The sequence below is a fragment of the Sesamum indicum genome, linkage group LG11 (assembly GCF_026168435.1).
Source record: "Sesamum indicum cultivar Baizhima isolate 11 linkage group LG11, ASM2616843v1, whole genome shotgun sequence".
In the NCBI taxonomy this organism is placed as follows: domain Eukaryota; kingdom Viridiplantae; phylum Streptophyta; class Magnoliopsida; order Lamiales; family Pedaliaceae; genus Sesamum; species Sesamum indicum.
Window position 1 is genome coordinate 13,116,669 of NC_142667.1, and position 16,775 is coordinate 13,133,443.

Genomic DNA, 16,775 nt, shown 5'->3' on the forward strand with positions numbered 1-16,775 from the left:
AAGTGGATTACATTTTTTATTATAAATTTAATTACACTTTGTATTAATTTTTTTTGACACAAATGCTACACGTATTGTGAAAGTTTGGGTGCAAGAAGACGGGTGTAATTTCGGATCAAATTGGCCTGGAAAAAAAGTTAAAATTATCAAATTTTAAAATTATAGAATTAAATTGTGAAAATCAATTCATACAGAATTAAAAATAAATTATAGTTTTTCAGAGACTTTTATTCGTAACGTTGTCAAATTCAAACGGGCCGTTAGGTATCGTTTTCAACCTCAATTTGTATGTTTATTTTTTACAATTTAAGAAAAGAAAGAAAAAAAAAAGACATACCTCTGAATTATTCTAATTACAACTTTTAATAAAAAGATGAGTGCAATATGTATGTGGAGTGACACACTATTTCTAATATTTATTGCTTGTGTTTGAGGAGTGGAGTGAAAGGCATAATCATGAAACAGCGTACTAAGAACACTACAAACTAGGAGGCGGAGGACTAGCGCATTGAAAGAGGTTGTCGGTAGAGCTATATATTTCCGTGATGTTGTACTGCCAACAACGCGTTCTCTTGAAACGTCGCATTTTCATGCCTAGATTAGTACTGCCTTGTTCCCTTGCTGTCTTCATCTTTTCTTCACACATGTGATAATGCGGATAAGATGCGACTTCCATTAAGAACAAATCAAATCAAATTTACTAATAACGCAATTGCTATATTTTTATTATTTCTTTTGTTCTATAAAAAAAATATTTCAAAAATTAAAGTATTTAATTATATGAATTAAGCATTGTCAGGAATATATATTTTTAATAACATCAAATTTTGTTTAAGAACATTATAAAAATTTTAAGGCAAAAAAAATAAAAATCTAAGGGGTATCAATGAATAATCGAAAATTCAATATTTTTTATTTATATTATACATATTATAGGAGAGCAGTTTTATTATTAAAATTTGACAACCAACAAAAAGAAAATGAAGTGGGGGGAAGAAATGTTGGAGATCCACAAGAACTGGTGCCTGCCAAACCACGTGGCGGGGAGTGGGTGGAAAAGGTCTGGGTTTGGGTGGACACAGCTGAACACTGACCCACCCCCTCTCGTCCACACACGTGGCATCGAGAATCAATTTCCTGTTGGTGGCAGCCGCCACGTGGATCATAGAATCACGGTTCTTTGATGATGATGATGATGATGGGCCTTTACATTCTTGCTCCACAAATTGTCATTAATGTTTGATATGCTTATATTAATAAAACATTTTTTCGGAAAAAAAAAAAAAAAGAATCATATCCAAAACCTTGGTAAAGAATTAGATCTCTTTCATAAATGCGATTACACATCACTTGAAAAGTCACGTGCCCTTTTTTCTTTCTTTTTTTTTTAGGAAAAGCAAATTGATGGGATGAGAAAAATGTGAGCAAATAGAGGATAATTTTTGATAATATTTGATATTTTTATTTACTTAGTGTTAAATTAAAAAAAATTATTTAGTTTATAATTAAAAATTTCAACGACCCCTCTCCTCCAATCAGGAGAAAAAGAGAACGAGATTCAAATTAATTACATTATGGGTACATTATGATTATTATATAATAAATATACTAATTAAAAAAAAATGATGAGTCATATGTGCGTAAATAATTAAATCAATTCATAATATGGAGCAACAAAGACAAACCAATGCCGGAATCCCACCAAAGAATTAGGGTAGGAAAAAAGGTGGTAAGAAAAGAAGAAAATGTGAGGTAGAAGGTGGTGAAGCGTGACAGACGCAAAATAAATGTAAATGGCGGGATTAGCTGTAATAAGACAGGCAGGGAGTTTGACGTGAAAAAGATAATATTTGTCCGTTATCCAAACAACAAAATAAGACGTACAAGTAACATAACATGAAGTTATGTGTCCACAACCACAGGTTTGTCATCCCTCAAAAGGGTTTCCCTATCAAACACAACATAAATGACCTCAACTAGTTTTTTTTGTTGAGAGAGACCCTTTTGCCAAAGATAAAACACTTGAAAGATGATTGGTTTAGATTTATGAGATGTTGGGGAGGAGAAAGTTATTTTTAAATAATTGTAAGGAAATGTAAGAAATAGAAGTTTATTATTTTTCTCACAAATTTCAAATAAAGTATAAGAGGAAAACAAATAAGACATAAATAAGCTACCCGAGCTCGACTGAACAATGTTCCTGCAAAGGATGGCCATACATATATGTGTGAGTGTGAGTGTGTGTATCAGCTCTTGGTGCAGTCAAGAAAACAGTAAGAAACCAACATTCATCAAGGACAGTGATTAGAGAATGGATTCATCAGACTAATTACAGAACTATAACATACTACCAACAGTCAAAATTTTCTATAAACAATTGTAATGGCTGAAACACAAGACTTAAAGAACTATGGAACATATAGACAGTAATACCAAACCCAAAATACAACCTAACCATGCACAAAACATCGATTCCTAGCACAAGCGTCCTGCTGTAGATTCTGACTAATCTTTACAAGAAAATGCACTCAAATGATGTCATTGATACATCATAATTTACACAAGTCCAAATATGATGTTCCCAAAGATTACCAGACTTACGAGTACCTTTTAGCCCCATGCTTATCTGTTTTGCAATCCCTTGTTGCGAAAACCAGTGTCTTGCATCATAGCCACGAATTCGCTATAGTCAATCAGCCCGTCCTGGAATGGTAAAGAGTAATATTTTAAGGTAATGTTGTCTATAATTTAAGATGAGAGGTCATTTATTGTAAGAAGAATGTATACATTATCCTTATCAACTTCACGGATGATTTTGTCTAAGTGAACATCGCCTAGACCGAACTGCTCACAAGCCAGTTGGAGCTCTTCCTTTGTGATGTAGCCGCTACCGTCTTTGTCAAAATATGAAAAAGCTGCATACAAATGGTCCTCTTTCTGGACTTTGTTTAGATGCAGCATTGCTGCCACAAACTCTCTGTAGTCTATGGTTCCACTATTGTCGAAATCAGCCTAGATTATCAGGAAAGAAAGTTGATTTTATAACGTAAATAGTATTTGGAATAATAAGAAAGGAAACTCAAAGTGTTCTGCACTTACTGCTTGCATCAGACTGATTATTTCTGAATCTTTGAGATTGGCCCCAACTCTTTCTAGACCTTTCTTGAGTTCTTCCATGGTAATCTGTCCACTATTATCAACGTCGATCATCTTGAACATTTCCTTGAGTCCGCCAATTTCTTCCTCAGAAAGACTTTCAGCAATAACCTATGCAGAAAAGTTTTGTCACCTACAGCATGAAATGTTCTAGTATTTCACACCCTCACGGCATGATAACAACATACCATATATGATGCAAATTCTCCTAAATGTAGAGCTCCAAATAACTATTATTATGGTGTTAGTTAATTTCTATATCATGAATTCTGAACTAACCATCAAATAATCTTCTTAACCACCCCATTAAAAGCAAACTGATCATGAATGAAGGTGGTGCCACACAGGTTTAAAGCAGATGTTTATGAAAGAAAAAGACTGGAAGAACTCACTCTGATTGCAATCTTCTTGAGTTTGTTCATGGCGGAAAATTGTTTCAAACGACTTAGGACAGCAGAATCAAGAGGCTTATCTGGAGCTTCACCATTTACTTGTACCCATGGATGGCCTGTGCAAACACATTACAGTCGCAGTGAAACATTTCTGGATATATTGCATATGCATGCAAATATATGCATATTGTATCTGTGTAGGACTTGATACGTTAATTCTTGTAAACTACAGATTCAACTATAACCCAGTAGCATGTTGATTCTTATCAATGCACCAGTATGCATCTTCGTTTTCCACTCAACTTTATGCAGATTAAGAAAATGGCAAGATATCATTGACTCCTAAGGACCTGAAATGTCAGGGTATTCATATACAGTATACTCACAAAGAACTTGATGAGCTGTGGGCCGCTTTTTGGGGTCTCTTACGAGCATTCTTCTGACAAGATCTTTTGCACTGTCAGATATGCTGGGCCAAGGTTCAGATACAAAGTCGAGTTCCCCTCTTAAGACCTGCTCGAAAATTCCCTGTTCCGTTTCTGATCCAAAACAAACATTGGCATGTAACAAAATCAGATTAACAACTAGGGTAAGTGTAATGAAGCGAAGCAAGGAAACAACATGTGCAAAAGAATGATGCTTACCATCCCAAAATGGCGGAACTCCACTTAGCAAAATGTAAATGATAACTCCAGCACTCCAAATATCACATTCTGGGCCATAAAGCTTCTTTAGTACCTCTGGGGCCACATAATAAGGGCTTCCAACCACATCAGTAAATGTTTCACCTGAGAAGGTAAACATCAGCATCTGATCGAACATAGACAAAGATTGACTATGGTAGTAACATCCCAACTACAGACAACAAGCAGGATTCTGCTCTAACAATAGGCATATAAAAGATGAGAAGTTTCATTTCTGTTTAAAACTATCCCTCCTAAAACAAGAAACTATGATGATCAGAAGTATTCTGTTTCTGATAGTAAACATCCCGCCTAAAATTGAAATAACTGAGTAAACTACAGTTACATATTGAGTATAAACTTTTTCGTTTGGTCAATGGTGGCAGAAGATCTGGCTGGACATTGACTACAGCCGAAAGTTTTACCATCTGTATTTCCTCTGGAATACCACTTTTAAGAGACCTACATGATTTCAAATATTGACATAAAGGTAAAACCATATTGAAGGGTTCGCAAATACAATCCCGAGCTATTCAAGTGAACAAGCAAATGGAGTAGCTTCATGCCTAACCTCGTATTCTTTTGAGATGCCCATGTTATATATGGCTAACAAATTGAATTGGAAACCCAGAAGCATGCATGAAATTTGAAACGTCTTCAACAGATGAAAATTGAGATGGGAACTAGATAAAGACACCTGTTGCATATATCTTGATATATCGAGTAATGCAAAATTGAATGGCTTGTGTTGAATATAACTACATAGTAGAAATTCACTCCGGAAAAAACTCCAATAAAGTTTTGAACATAAATTGATCAATTAGAATATCACATTCGGATTAACGCCGACATTTGATAGTATTGCACCAGCAATTACATATATTTGCCAATTCTTTCCTTTCTTTTTATGGAATCAAAGCTAGGTCAGGAAAGTATTTGACAAGACTTATATTCAGTTTTAAACAATCTGAAACTGTTTGGTCTTTGTTTGTTATGATAGTTGCCCTTTCTTCTTCATAATGCTATGTGATGGGCACTGTATGATTGACCACATGACACGGTTTTTTATGCTTACATGTGTGTAAAACACAAACAGATGCATTTGGAGACTCCATATAACTTTATGAAACACAAATTTCATCCATAACAAGCCATTTCCAAATCACCACTGTTAGGGTTCTGGCGGTGGAGATGGTGTTACACAGGACAGAGTGAAAAAAGGACCTAATATTTCCGAGCCCAAATGAGTTGAATTGGAATTGCTTAGGTGAGTATTCTTACAACTTAACCAAGATCTTTTAATCATAATTTTTAAACTCTGGGATTTCTCATCTATTCTTTGATGCAAAAATATTTTCGCATTTTGACTTGTCAACAATCAATGCTCATAATGCGAACTGAGCTATACACCATAACATGGAAATCAACAGCCATAATTGGAAAGATTTCAGTTTGCTAAAAGCATGTCCTAAAGTAACTGATCAAAATGGAACCAACTGTAAGAATCCATAAAGGAGAATCAAGGTATCTGACTTTTATGCTTTCCATCCCATATCAAAGAACTAAGAAACCTCTTCATTTAGCTTAACTCAGATATATTCTATAATTAAAAAATCTGAACTGCATAAGGGAAGTGTAAAATAAATTATTTTCTGATTAATTAAATCCAAAAGAAAAGGAACAAGGATAGAAAATGATCCAATTGAATGAGCGCCTAGTAAAGTTTAACAAGCCAGGTTGATAAAGGTTAGTGCTGATTACATAACAAGGAATTCAATAAGATATCAAGGGTCAAGCAATAAATTCTGCCATTTGTCCTCAGATGAGCCTTTGATGCTAGAGGTACAAGTCCCTGAAAAAGATATTTCACTTTTTTGAAGAATGTTGACAGGGAAGGTAATGCCTAATTTATTGGTCTGGTTCCATGATATTGCGTACTCAGTTGTCAGTGGTTTCACTATAACCCAACTAACTGAACACAAAAATCAGGATTTCAGATTCAATCATATTTCTATTTTTTTTTCCTTTTGATAAAGTGACAACACAAAACCTAAAGACAAATTATAGATGAATACCTGGTCTGAAGAACATTGAGAGCCCAAAGTCAATGGTCTTAAGCAGTGATTCCTCTTGGTCATCCACAAAAAGGAAATTCTCTGGTTTCAAGTCTCTATGCATAACTCCCAATGAATGACAAGCTTCTATAACACTAACTATCGTCCTAGCTAGCTCCGCGGCTTTTCTTTCCGTGTAATGCCCCCTCTGTATGATCCTATCAAAAAGCTCCCCACCTGCACAAAGCTCCATTACAACATGAACTGCAACTGCATCTTCATAAGCTCCAACAATTGATATAACATTGGGATGCCCTGCCAAGTGGTGCATTATCCGAATTTCTCTTCTAACATCCTCAACATCCTCCTCAGTTATCAACTTCCTCTTAGCAATTGTCTTGCAGGCAAACTCCTTGTTAGTCTCCTTCTCCAAACACAAGAACGTGGTCCCAAATTGTCCCTGTCCTAACTTCTTCCCTAAAGTATATTTGTCCTTCAAATTTTCTGTTTTTCGCTGTAAAACTGACTCGACCCGTAGTCCTACACTTGATACTCTCTTCATAGGATTAGGCTTGTTCTGTTTTGCCCCTTCTGCTGGCTTATTGTTATTATTGGCATTGTTAGTATCGGTACTACTATGATTATTCACTTTCGCCTCCTGGTTTGCAGGCTTTTGGTGATCCGTCGGCTTGCCTTCACCACCTGAAATTTTGACTGTTGCAGGCGGAGTTTGCACATCAGACGGAGTTGAACCAGAGCTTTTAGTATCTGAATTCACAGAGCTCTCATTATTTTTATTGTTATCCTTATTATTCTTGCCACTGCTGGCTTCTTGTTCTCGATTTAAGGCTGGAAGGCTCTCTGGCTGCCGGGTTTTCCAGACGGCTGCCGTCACAGATTGAAAGAAGCCTTCGTTCCCCAACTTAGGGCCTACACATGTATTCCCCATCAAACACTGTGTAGTCTCTACAAATCCCTAGCCCTCTTGAATTTCACCATCCAAACAAGCCTTTGCTAATCCCATTCACCGTATGCAGCCACAAATCTTGAAGCTTTAAAAGCCAAAATCAACACCCATCTGTAGGAGACCCCCCAAATCTGCGCCCCCAAATCAGTGATCCTGTTAATGTATGAAACCAAAAAAGATCCAGAAAAACGCAATTCTCTGACGAATTAACGCAAATATGCCAAAATGCATCAATTCTTGGATCGAAAACAACGTGAATTATCATCAATCCAATAATTGCACAGCTAGCGCGATAAGATCCACGCAGAGAAGAAAAATGGAAGTGATCAGAAAAACGTGAAATGTGGTGAGAGTGAGGCGAAGCCACTCGGATGAGAACGTGAATAGCAGTCTGGATACGTTCAATCGGCTTCAAATTCTACATGTTTTTCATGCAGAAATGCAGGCGGTGGGGCGCTTACCACAACCAGACTGCGCGCGCAGAGAGGGTGTGGATTTGGGGGAGATCAATCTCAGAGAGGTGGGCGCCTAAAATTCCACTCAATTCAACATCGGCTGATATATGTTTCTATGGCATCACAATCACATAGGTTAGTTCATGCAACGCATGCATACCTCCCATTCCACTCCTCCAAATACGCCTCAAAAACAAATCAAATTCTCACTACTCACATTAAATATAATTTATTATTATTTCTTCCAATTCCATTTATTAAATATAATCAGCTGTTCAACATCAATATCACCTTTTCTTTACAACAAAAGTGTAAATAAAATAAAAGTATTATATTATATGCTTATAAAATAAAGTTTTCTCTCTCAAGAAAATTGAACTTCAAAAGTATTAATGCGTCGATAATAATTTTTCCTTTCAATTCCTTACTCAAAACCACATCCACATCAAAATTCGAATTTGGGAGGTCAAAAAATTGTATTTATATATTGACGTTGTCGATAGCAATTAAAATAATGGGTGGACTAGTATATAAAAAAAATTAAAATCACGTATATTTTTTTTAGAAAATTACATAACTACCCCTAGGCCCTCCCTTTTGATCCGTCGTCGATATTTTCGCATAAAAACATATAAATAGATTATTATAGTATTGGGTACTTTGCTTGAAAAATATATTAGAATTAATGCATTTCATTGCACATGTCTGTAACTATGAGGTACAAAAGTGGTTGAGTGGGTCAGATTTGGAGTGGACCCGACCCGTCGAGTTATTAAACGCCGTTACTGTGAGTAACGGCGACTAACGGCTTCTCTACTACAGGGAGGGAACCCAAATAATTCAAAACGAAATCCAAAGCCAATTTAATAGATTTGAGCCGCGCTCTCCCAAATCCCGCTTCTCTTTCTCCATCCTGTTCCAATATCCATCTCCATTCTCCACAACACTCCCTGGAACTGGAAGATTCTTGAGATAATCCAGAGAAAATTAGAGGGGGAGTAGTTTAGTTCAGATGCCCTAGTTTTTTTCTTTTTTTTTTTAATTTCCAGCGTCCAATCGATCAGGTTTTATTTTGCTTTATGTGTTTTTGGGTGGTTTCGTTTCGCAGATAATCACTGTTTTTTGTTTCTTCTCTTCACCTTGCGCTATATATCAGTGTGTGTGGATAAGTATGAAATTTAGGTTTCGTGTTATATGCATCAGTTCCGCAAGCTGAGGATGACTAAGGTTGCTGCAGCCGGTGAATTGCCTACGTCTAATGCTCTTCATTTTGGTGGTGGGGCCGTCGGAGGTGGAGGCTTGAAGATTCAGACCACCACTATGAAGCGGAAAACTCCTTCGGAGTTACGGGTAACATTTCCAGCCCCAGGTTTTGGAATGTCTATCTTTTTCATGCTTTATGTTTATTAGACCCTTAAATGACAGTGGTGGTTGTGGCATTACGATTAAGGTGTTTTTTTTTCTTTTTTCTGAGCGTACTTGTGAACTATGTAGAAGTGAGTGGAGTAGGAATGTAATTTATATTTAGTTCGATGGTATGGTATGCTGAGAGAAGGTTTTGGCCTTTTGGGAGATAACTACTTTCTGAGGCAGAATTAAAATAATGCAGCCCCTTGCCAGCAAGAATGTGGTTAGCAAGTATATATCGGATGAAGTTAAGTTGTTTTGTTTCATTTAGGCTTTGCTAATCTGATAAAAAGTGAAGTTTTATGTATTCACTTTTTCTGTGAAGAGCTAGGGTTATTTCACTAGTCACTGGTTATTGGAAGTGACTCGGAGACCACTCTTAAATGGTCAGGGAACACACCTTGAGGCAGGCGGTGCTCTATATCTGAAGAGCACACGTTAGATATAACTATACTGTTAAACTATTGGCAGTGTATTTATTCTCATTATAGGATACCATGCTTGCATATGCTTAAGGACAAAATTGCACGCACGCACACACACGCCACATTTATTTTAAACCCATAATTTCTTGCAATTATATGTCTTAGTTTTCCACAATCCTCAAAATGTGGAACACATGCATGGATCTGAGTAACATTTGTCACACGTCTTCTTCAAATATTTAGTTATTGTTTTCTTAAAAAAGATCATATACTTGTTTTGGTGGTTTGAATGATGATCTTCGTTTAATGGTTTGCTAAAACAAGGCAACGGTAACTAGAAATCAGCTACAGAGTATTAGATGCTTCTTTTTTTGTTTTATAATTATTATTAATTTGTTTGACAGGGAGAACTACTGAAGCGAAAGAACCTGGTGGAGTGCATTGACGAATCTTCATCTGTTACTAGTTCGTTAAGGTAGAATTTCCTGTCTTTTCATATATTACTTTGGATTTGCTTTATGATAAATTCTTCATTTCCTTTAGGAATGTAGATGGCGCAGTTTATGCGCCAAAGAAATCTGATTCATCAAAAGCACCAAGATTCACTCGGATGGATGAACATTATCCAGTCACTAAAACCAGTAGGCTGCTTCCCAGAAAGGAAAATCTTAAGGTTACAAGACTTTCTTTTAGCTCTCATTTGTGAATGCTTTCACTTATATATCAGTGTCATTTACTAATTTTTCCGCATACTAAGTGCACATATTGTATTATGTAATGGACAATTGGCAGGAAACATTCTCCAGCAAGTGTTTTGGCAGCTTAAAGAACTCCAGTCTTCCTATGGATTTTAAAGCCGAAAGTCAAATGCAAACTGCATGGTACACTCCTTTTGTATTAGTCTTCTTGATCGACTTGGTGTTCTCTTTTCTGATCGAGACAATTTATTTTCTGCATGTCCTTGAAGTGTGGATAATTCTGTTGCTTCAGAAGGCGGCAATGACTCTTCAAATCAAACTAACAACTCAAATGGAAAATACACCAGTAATACTTTTAAGACTGTTCGAGAGTTATCACAGGGTGGTGATAAGTTAAATGGCTCCTCATCTGTGGATATGGTATTCTATTTGCTATGATTTTTGTCTAGAACAAAAGAAAAAAGGAGTATGTAGAGATCTGAAATTTAAAATACTCTTCTTTTTATACAGGGCAAAGCTTTGAAAGGGCTGGTTTCATGTGAACCTCATGTTGCTTCAGCTCCACCTGCTGAATCTGATGATAAAACAGGAAATATTGTGCCACAAAGCTTTTGTCCAGAAATCCATATACCTGGGCACAAGATTCCGCTGGATTTGACTCTAAAAACTAATATGCGGTTCCTTTCTTCATCCTCCGTGAATTGGTAAGTTAACTGATGCATTCTTGTTGTTGAAGTGCTGGCATTGTCTAGATGTTGCAAATTCATGGATAAACCATAGTTAATAAATGGTAAAGAGAAATATCTACCCATATGTATAGTAGGATATCAAGGACCTGAAAACTTGTTCATGGTGCTGTTGTGGTACATATAACTGTCAAATTTATATGCAGTTGTAGTGGACCATTGGAATCAGTATTCTAAACTGGTATGCTCTTTCAGTGAACATTTTGGTCTTTGGCAAATCTATTTGCTCTATGCAGTCACTGTGGGATAAAATGCATTTTTGTGTTGTTGAAATACAAGCTATACTCCTGATTCATTGGTATAAATATGAAGAAGGAAATGTGATACTGCTTATGTTGTTTTGTTTATCCTATCTTGATATCTTATTTATATGCTTCATCCAATATACTTCATGGTTTTACAGGTTTCATAGGTTAATAAATTGTGCTGCCTTAAATGGCATGTGTCTATCCTCGGATGTTGGTGGTCAAGGTTGGAATATGACCTGCTCAGCAGAACCTAGCTCCACCGGTCAAATAACTAATCGTGGGACTTTCCATTCCTGGGTGCACCCTCAATCTACTCTACCCCGTGCAGTCATATCAGCATTAACCTCTGCTCCAGGAGGTATTTCTGTTGGGGTTCTCTTTCTATAGTTATTCTCTAGCCCCTTTTCCCCTCTTTAATAATTTTACAATTTATGAAGGGCAAGTGGACTTCCTAAGTAAACGCCAACAGACATGGGAGGATTCGTTTCGAAGTCTTTACTACATGCTGCGAAAGAACATTTGTAAAATTTTTTATGGTAATGATCTTTTGCCATAAAACTTTTAACATATCTATGAACCAACATGTTGCTGACTGCTGCCACTTTGTGGTGCTCAACTTTCAGTTATATGATGGTTTAGACCGGATGCATTGTTAGAGTCACAGCAATCAGTGATAACACTTACTTTCCTTTCTGTCACATTTTCTTGTACTATGGTGACATGGTCTGATGAAATTACATTTGTACTTGGGCCACCCATCGGCAGTCAGACTCTTAAATATGTCTTTCCTTGCTATGCCAGTGTGATATCTGGTGTATAAGGTTATGGATTTTACTCAAACATGACAAGTAGTCTGACTGTCACAGTTCATCCTCACACCTTTCATCTCTTTAGGAGATTCACAATTATGACATTGCTCTCTTTTAACACGATCCTTTGTCCCTGCACCATGATTTTCTGAAATTGGCATCAAACTGGATTTCAAAACTTCTATTAAGTTGAAAATATTAGAAACCATACCACTAGAAAATTAAATGCGAGATTATTGTAGTATAGCTTATTCTTGAGTCCTGCATGCTTCAAAATCCTCATCATTTTTTTCATATTTAGGTTGTGATGTCCCAGACTTATCTGCAGACTTGGGGTTCCTGGCAGACTAGAAAATGAACCTCCTCGGCATCAGCTTAATTGTTGTTGTATCGAACAAAATTACAAGAGCATGTAAAAGCAGAAAAGAACAACTAAGAACTTCCCCAACTCTAACGAAGATACTGGAGCTCTATTTAAAAGTTGGGAGTTGATTGAGCTCTAGTGCTTTGGATATTTCTCCAAAATAATGCTGTCTAACTGTAGTTAAAGATGACTACCATCTGATGATCATAGAATGTAATGTCTATAACATTTCTTGCACACCCAGCCACCAGTCTGTTCTGTTTATGTTTTTGGTCATTCATGATATTAAATTTTGCTTTGCCTTGTTATGGATACAAGTGAAATTAACTTGCTCGTTTCTTTTTTGAACTTTTACAGTGTGCACTATCCAGTTTGTAGTAATGTTCACTGCATTCAGTGGTCCAAAGAAAACCAAGTGCTCTTGTCGTGCCTATATATCTCAGTCAACAAGAAATTTTAGGTCACTTCTGAAAGAACATGTAAGTCTTATTATCTGCTAAAGTACGAGTTTGTAGAAACTAACTTAAGTATGTGTCACAAATAGGTATTACCCAAGTTTGTTTATATCTTTTGATTTCATGTTTCATATAAGTTGTAAGACATTTTTGTGTTCTTCATGAGACTATTCCTCGTGCCACTCCTTTTTGTTGGTTGACAAAACAAATATGTTTATCTTTAACTTTTACATTTGATTGTAGGATGTGTCATTCTCAATGCCTCTTTGCCGCTCTAAAGTGGAAGAAGTTACTGCAGAAGACCTTGTTGAACTTTCCGAAATTCAAAAACACAATCTAGGCCAGGTTTGCAATTTGTCCATTTCTGATGATTATATCTCTTCGAATCGAGAGGTCTAGAATAAACTATTTAAACTGTGATTGTTTGGCATTTCATCTCAGTGTAACAAAAAAAACTAAAAATGAAATGGTTTTAGTTGAGATGAGATGTTTTTGAGTATGTGATTGGTTGTGACTTAAAAATGTAATGATGACAGTTGATATGATGTGTAAAAGGTATTACGTAACAAAGAAAATGTAATGATTATAGTGGATGACATGTTTTTTTTTTTTTTGAGAGCACTGAAGTGTGTTTGAGATATTTTTCCTTAAGATGAGAAATATTTTCTCATAAACAACAAACCTTGGTCTACTCAGATAAGATGAGAAATATTCTACAAGCAAGCACAATCTTAGCATCTTGTGGGACTATGATTGCTTGGTATCCACTGCTCAGGATCCACAGCTGCTCCTTTCTAGGTTTGGTAGTAACTTTTTGTACCTGAAATTCCTAATTATGGTCAGAGCTACCAACAGAAGCTGCTACATAATTTTGCAAATTCCATGTGTTGTCCTTGTCATTTGCAAAGATGAAAATGTATCTGTTTCATTCTGCTACTATGCAATTTGAGGCCTTGTCATTGAGAGAATGGAATGCTGTTGTAGCATGAGAAAAGGCTCAATAATGATTTGTCGAACAACTCCAATCTCAAATGGACAGTGATGAGACTTTGGTAAGAATACAAAAAGGGCATGGATACAACTGATCTAGAAACCAAAATGAACACTAAAACAGAAAAAGTACATAGAAATACCTCCTCAAGTTGGAATATATCTATCAATCATTCTCATGCTTTGCCCGTAAGGCCCTGGTGGAAATATCTGCTCTAGGAAAAGAACGAATGGCATACTATGTTTCTGGCTTATCACGGGTTCACAGATGAAGTGTTATTTCATGAAAGATCTTATTACTGCCAATGTCAGTGGATTCTGATTGTTGCAGTACATGGGCAACGGATCATTTTATGATGATTGCACCTAAAATAATTGGTGATGCAACTGAATGATGCAGACTCGAGCTATGGAGTCCATGACTGGTGTTGATAACACCCCGCAATCGTTATTGATGTTTACTGGGAGCAAGAATGTACATGCCATGTATGATCTTCTGTTAAACTATAGGTTAGTATCTAGGTTCACTTGTTCTGTAATATTGGTTTTCGCAAAAAAAAAGGAAAAGAGATTGAACATAATGTCTTAATTTTTATTTTAATGTTGCATTATCTCAAATTTGTTTTTTTGGCTTACTTCCAGATCTTTTTTAACCTCTTTGACTGGTACTGATGTTCCTGTGCTGTATTCACCAGTTCCCTTTCAAAACGCAGCTCTTTCTGCTCCTGAGGTGAGCATTTTATATGATCCGAAAAGCAGTGTGCACGGACTATATTTGTACAAACAATGATTATCTGTTTATTGAAACTGGTTGTAAGATAGCATGGCATGATGACCTCTATTGCATTGGCAAGCTGTTACAATCAGTTGCAGTTTGGAACATTTGATCTGTCGGTTTTAATCAATTGGCTATCCGTGGCTTTACCAACTTCAAGTTTTCCTATTAAAGAGGTTGAAAAAGAAAGTGCAAACTGTAGATTATCATAAGAGTCAATAGCATTATCCGGTGTACCTCAGCATTTGTTAGACATTTTTACAGTTAATCTTTCTATGTTTGGAAAAGTAATTTTCCTTTGCTTTCCCTCTTTTTGTACTTGATGTATTTTAAAGTAAACTGCAGAAGCAAAGAAAAAAGAAGGATAAAAGGATCCCTAATGAATTAGTCTTTTGTCTTTTCAAAAATTCCCTTCTTTCAATTGGCATTTGCACATGTTTGTAATGCAGGTTAGATGCAAACAGGTCAGGAGGGTAGATTACATCTCTTCCCAGCTACAAGACTCCAATATGGATAGCGAACCTACTAGAACTTCATCTGCTGGCATGTGCTATAGTGTTGAAATTAGGGATACCTATCTTCCGCCATGGGTAATTTGTGGTATTTGTGATGCTATGCGTTCAAATGGGGGTGACTTTCAAGCCAGGTATCGCAATTTGTCATCATTGCTTAAAATCAAATGTTTTGCTGATCAATAGGCTTTCCTAAAAATCATCAACAAGAAGCTGAAATCACTATCTGGAACACTTGGCTCAATGATCAGTTTGCTATTGGATTTGGTTTTGTTATTTTATCTTGTGATTTGCAGTTGAAATAACTCTCCAAGAGTTCTGCAGCATAGTGCCATTAGGTGTAGTGTTGGAACCATGTGTACTTTTTACCTGTGTATTGATTACCTGCAGAAGGAATTTTTATGTATGCTTGTGTCAGGCCTGTAATTGCACTTCATTCTTGTTTATTTCTGCACAAGCCAATGCATAATTTGGAATGAAGAACATACCAAGGATCCATATGCATGAGAAGCTGTAATTACAGGCTAAACAATGATGATCTACATGCCCTCTAGAATTGAAGCATTATTGCTCTGGTCTAACATGCTGTGGATCTTCTGTTTTTTTGTGTCAACCTGCGAACATGCCATTTTCGCAGTAATTCTTGTTATAACAGAGGTGTCATAAAAGTTTACCTTATTAATAGTTTGTGCATTGTGGATACTTAATGTTTTTTTTGGCTTATTTTTCCTTTGATTATTTGCAGCTTTGCGACAGAGTCCATGTCAATTGGCTTGAATGTTGGTCTAGACGTAGCCATGGACCAAACTGCTCAGCTAAATCAGGCAGACTTGCCATTGCAAGAAAGTTGTCAGACTTTTGATATTCCAAACACAAGTCTTTCACTTAGAAGGAATTCTGCTTTTTTAAAAGGATTGAAGTATGGTTGTGGTTCTTACACAGCTTTTCTGTCACCAGTTGAATGAGTCGAGAATGTATGCATTTAGTTCCATGTATTTAGACCAACTTGCCTTCTGTATTATTCTGTTTAATATCCAGTGGTCCTAATTATCCAAAAAACAAAGATAAAAGAACAAAAGGATTAAGTGCTGCTGTTCAATGCCATCTTGATTTGACTTGTACAGCTCTTCATCCTAATTCAATTCTAGAAATGGAAGGGTAATTACTAATTGTATTGTATTTGAGTGGAGAACTTGGAGGATGATCTCTGAAGTTCACATCATAGTTGAAAGCTTTAAATTGACAGCTCAATTACTGGGATGTATTTTTTCTTTGGAGCAATGTTTTTAGTGATTTACCTAATCTTTTATTCACCTGCTTTACATTGCTGTGATTAGAGAGCTTCAAAGTGTGGAGGAGAAAAATGATTGCTTTGGAACAGGATAAATGAAAGGGCTGGTCAGCAGCTTCCTTCCCGATGGGTGGCAATAGTCCAACTAATGTTTTTCTCTGTTTGGTTGTGTTTTCAAGAAGATTTTTTTCATTTTTTATTATTTGGGTAGTTGGGATTTTGTTTGGTCAAGCCATTTTCATTGCATTCTGTTTTCAAGGAGATTTTTTTCACTTTTTACTATTTGGGTAGTTGGGATTTTGTTTGGTCAAGTCATTTTCATTGAGAATGCATTTCTATTTTAATTCT

General features: G+C 36.2%; 2 protein-coding genes across 3 annotated transcripts; one reads left to right on the forward strand and one right to left on the reverse strand.

Annotated features, from left to right (window-relative positions):
- Positions 1-2,304: 2,304 nt before the first annotated feature.
- Positions 2,305-7,911, reverse strand: LOC105173969 (calcium-dependent protein kinase 20). The gene is given in 8 exon segments (XM_011095912.3): positions 2,305-2,631; positions 2,634-2,703; positions 2,788-3,012; positions 3,100-3,267; positions 3,549-3,664; positions 3,935-4,087; positions 4,193-4,336; positions 6,307-7,911. Coding segments are annotated over 8 exon segments (1,923 nt in total). The 5' UTR covers positions 7,235-7,911; the 3' UTR covers positions 2,305-2,512.
- A 631-nt stretch (positions 7,912-8,542) lies between these two features.
- Positions 8,543-16,438, forward strand: LOC105173970 (downstream neighbor of Son). Of its 2 annotated transcripts, XM_011095913.3 has the most exons (15): positions 8,543-8,771; positions 8,911-9,057; positions 9,944-10,014; positions 10,083-10,212; positions 10,332-10,420; positions 10,507-10,657; positions 10,748-10,941; positions 11,387-11,589; positions 11,669-11,767; positions 12,762-12,883; positions 13,103-13,204; positions 14,250-14,359; positions 14,492-14,579; positions 15,074-15,270; positions 15,882-16,438. In XM_011095913.3, the coding sequence occupies exons 2-15, from the start codon at positions 8,926-8,928 to the stop codon at positions 16,099-16,101; spliced, it is 1,908 nt and encodes a 635-aa protein (XP_011094215.1). In that variant the 5' UTR covers positions 8,543-8,771; positions 8,911-8,925; the 3' UTR covers positions 16,102-16,438. The 2 variants fall into 2 exon arrangements, with proteins under 2 accessions (XP_011094215.1, XP_020553293.1); XM_020697634.2 differs by having other exon boundaries at positions 8,543-9,057.
- The last annotated feature ends 337 nt before the right edge of the window (positions 16,439-16,775 follow it).

What these genes read in the sequence shown, in the direction of transcription:
- LOC105173970 (XM_020697634.2), top strand. Translation starts at nt 8,902, where the DNA reads ATGCATCAGTTCCGCAAGCTGAGGATGACTAAGGTTGCTGCAGCCGGT. An exon ending in AGTCAAATGCAAACTGCATG is followed by an intron (nt 10,421 to 10,506) that starts GTACACTCCTTT and finishes ATGTCCTTGAAG; the next exon opens with TGTGGATAATTCTGTTGCTT. An exon ending in TCTTCATCCTCCGTGAATTG is followed by an intron (nt 10,942 to 11,386) that starts GTAAGTTAACTG and finishes ATGGTTTTACAG; the next exon opens with GTTTCATAGGTTAATAAATT.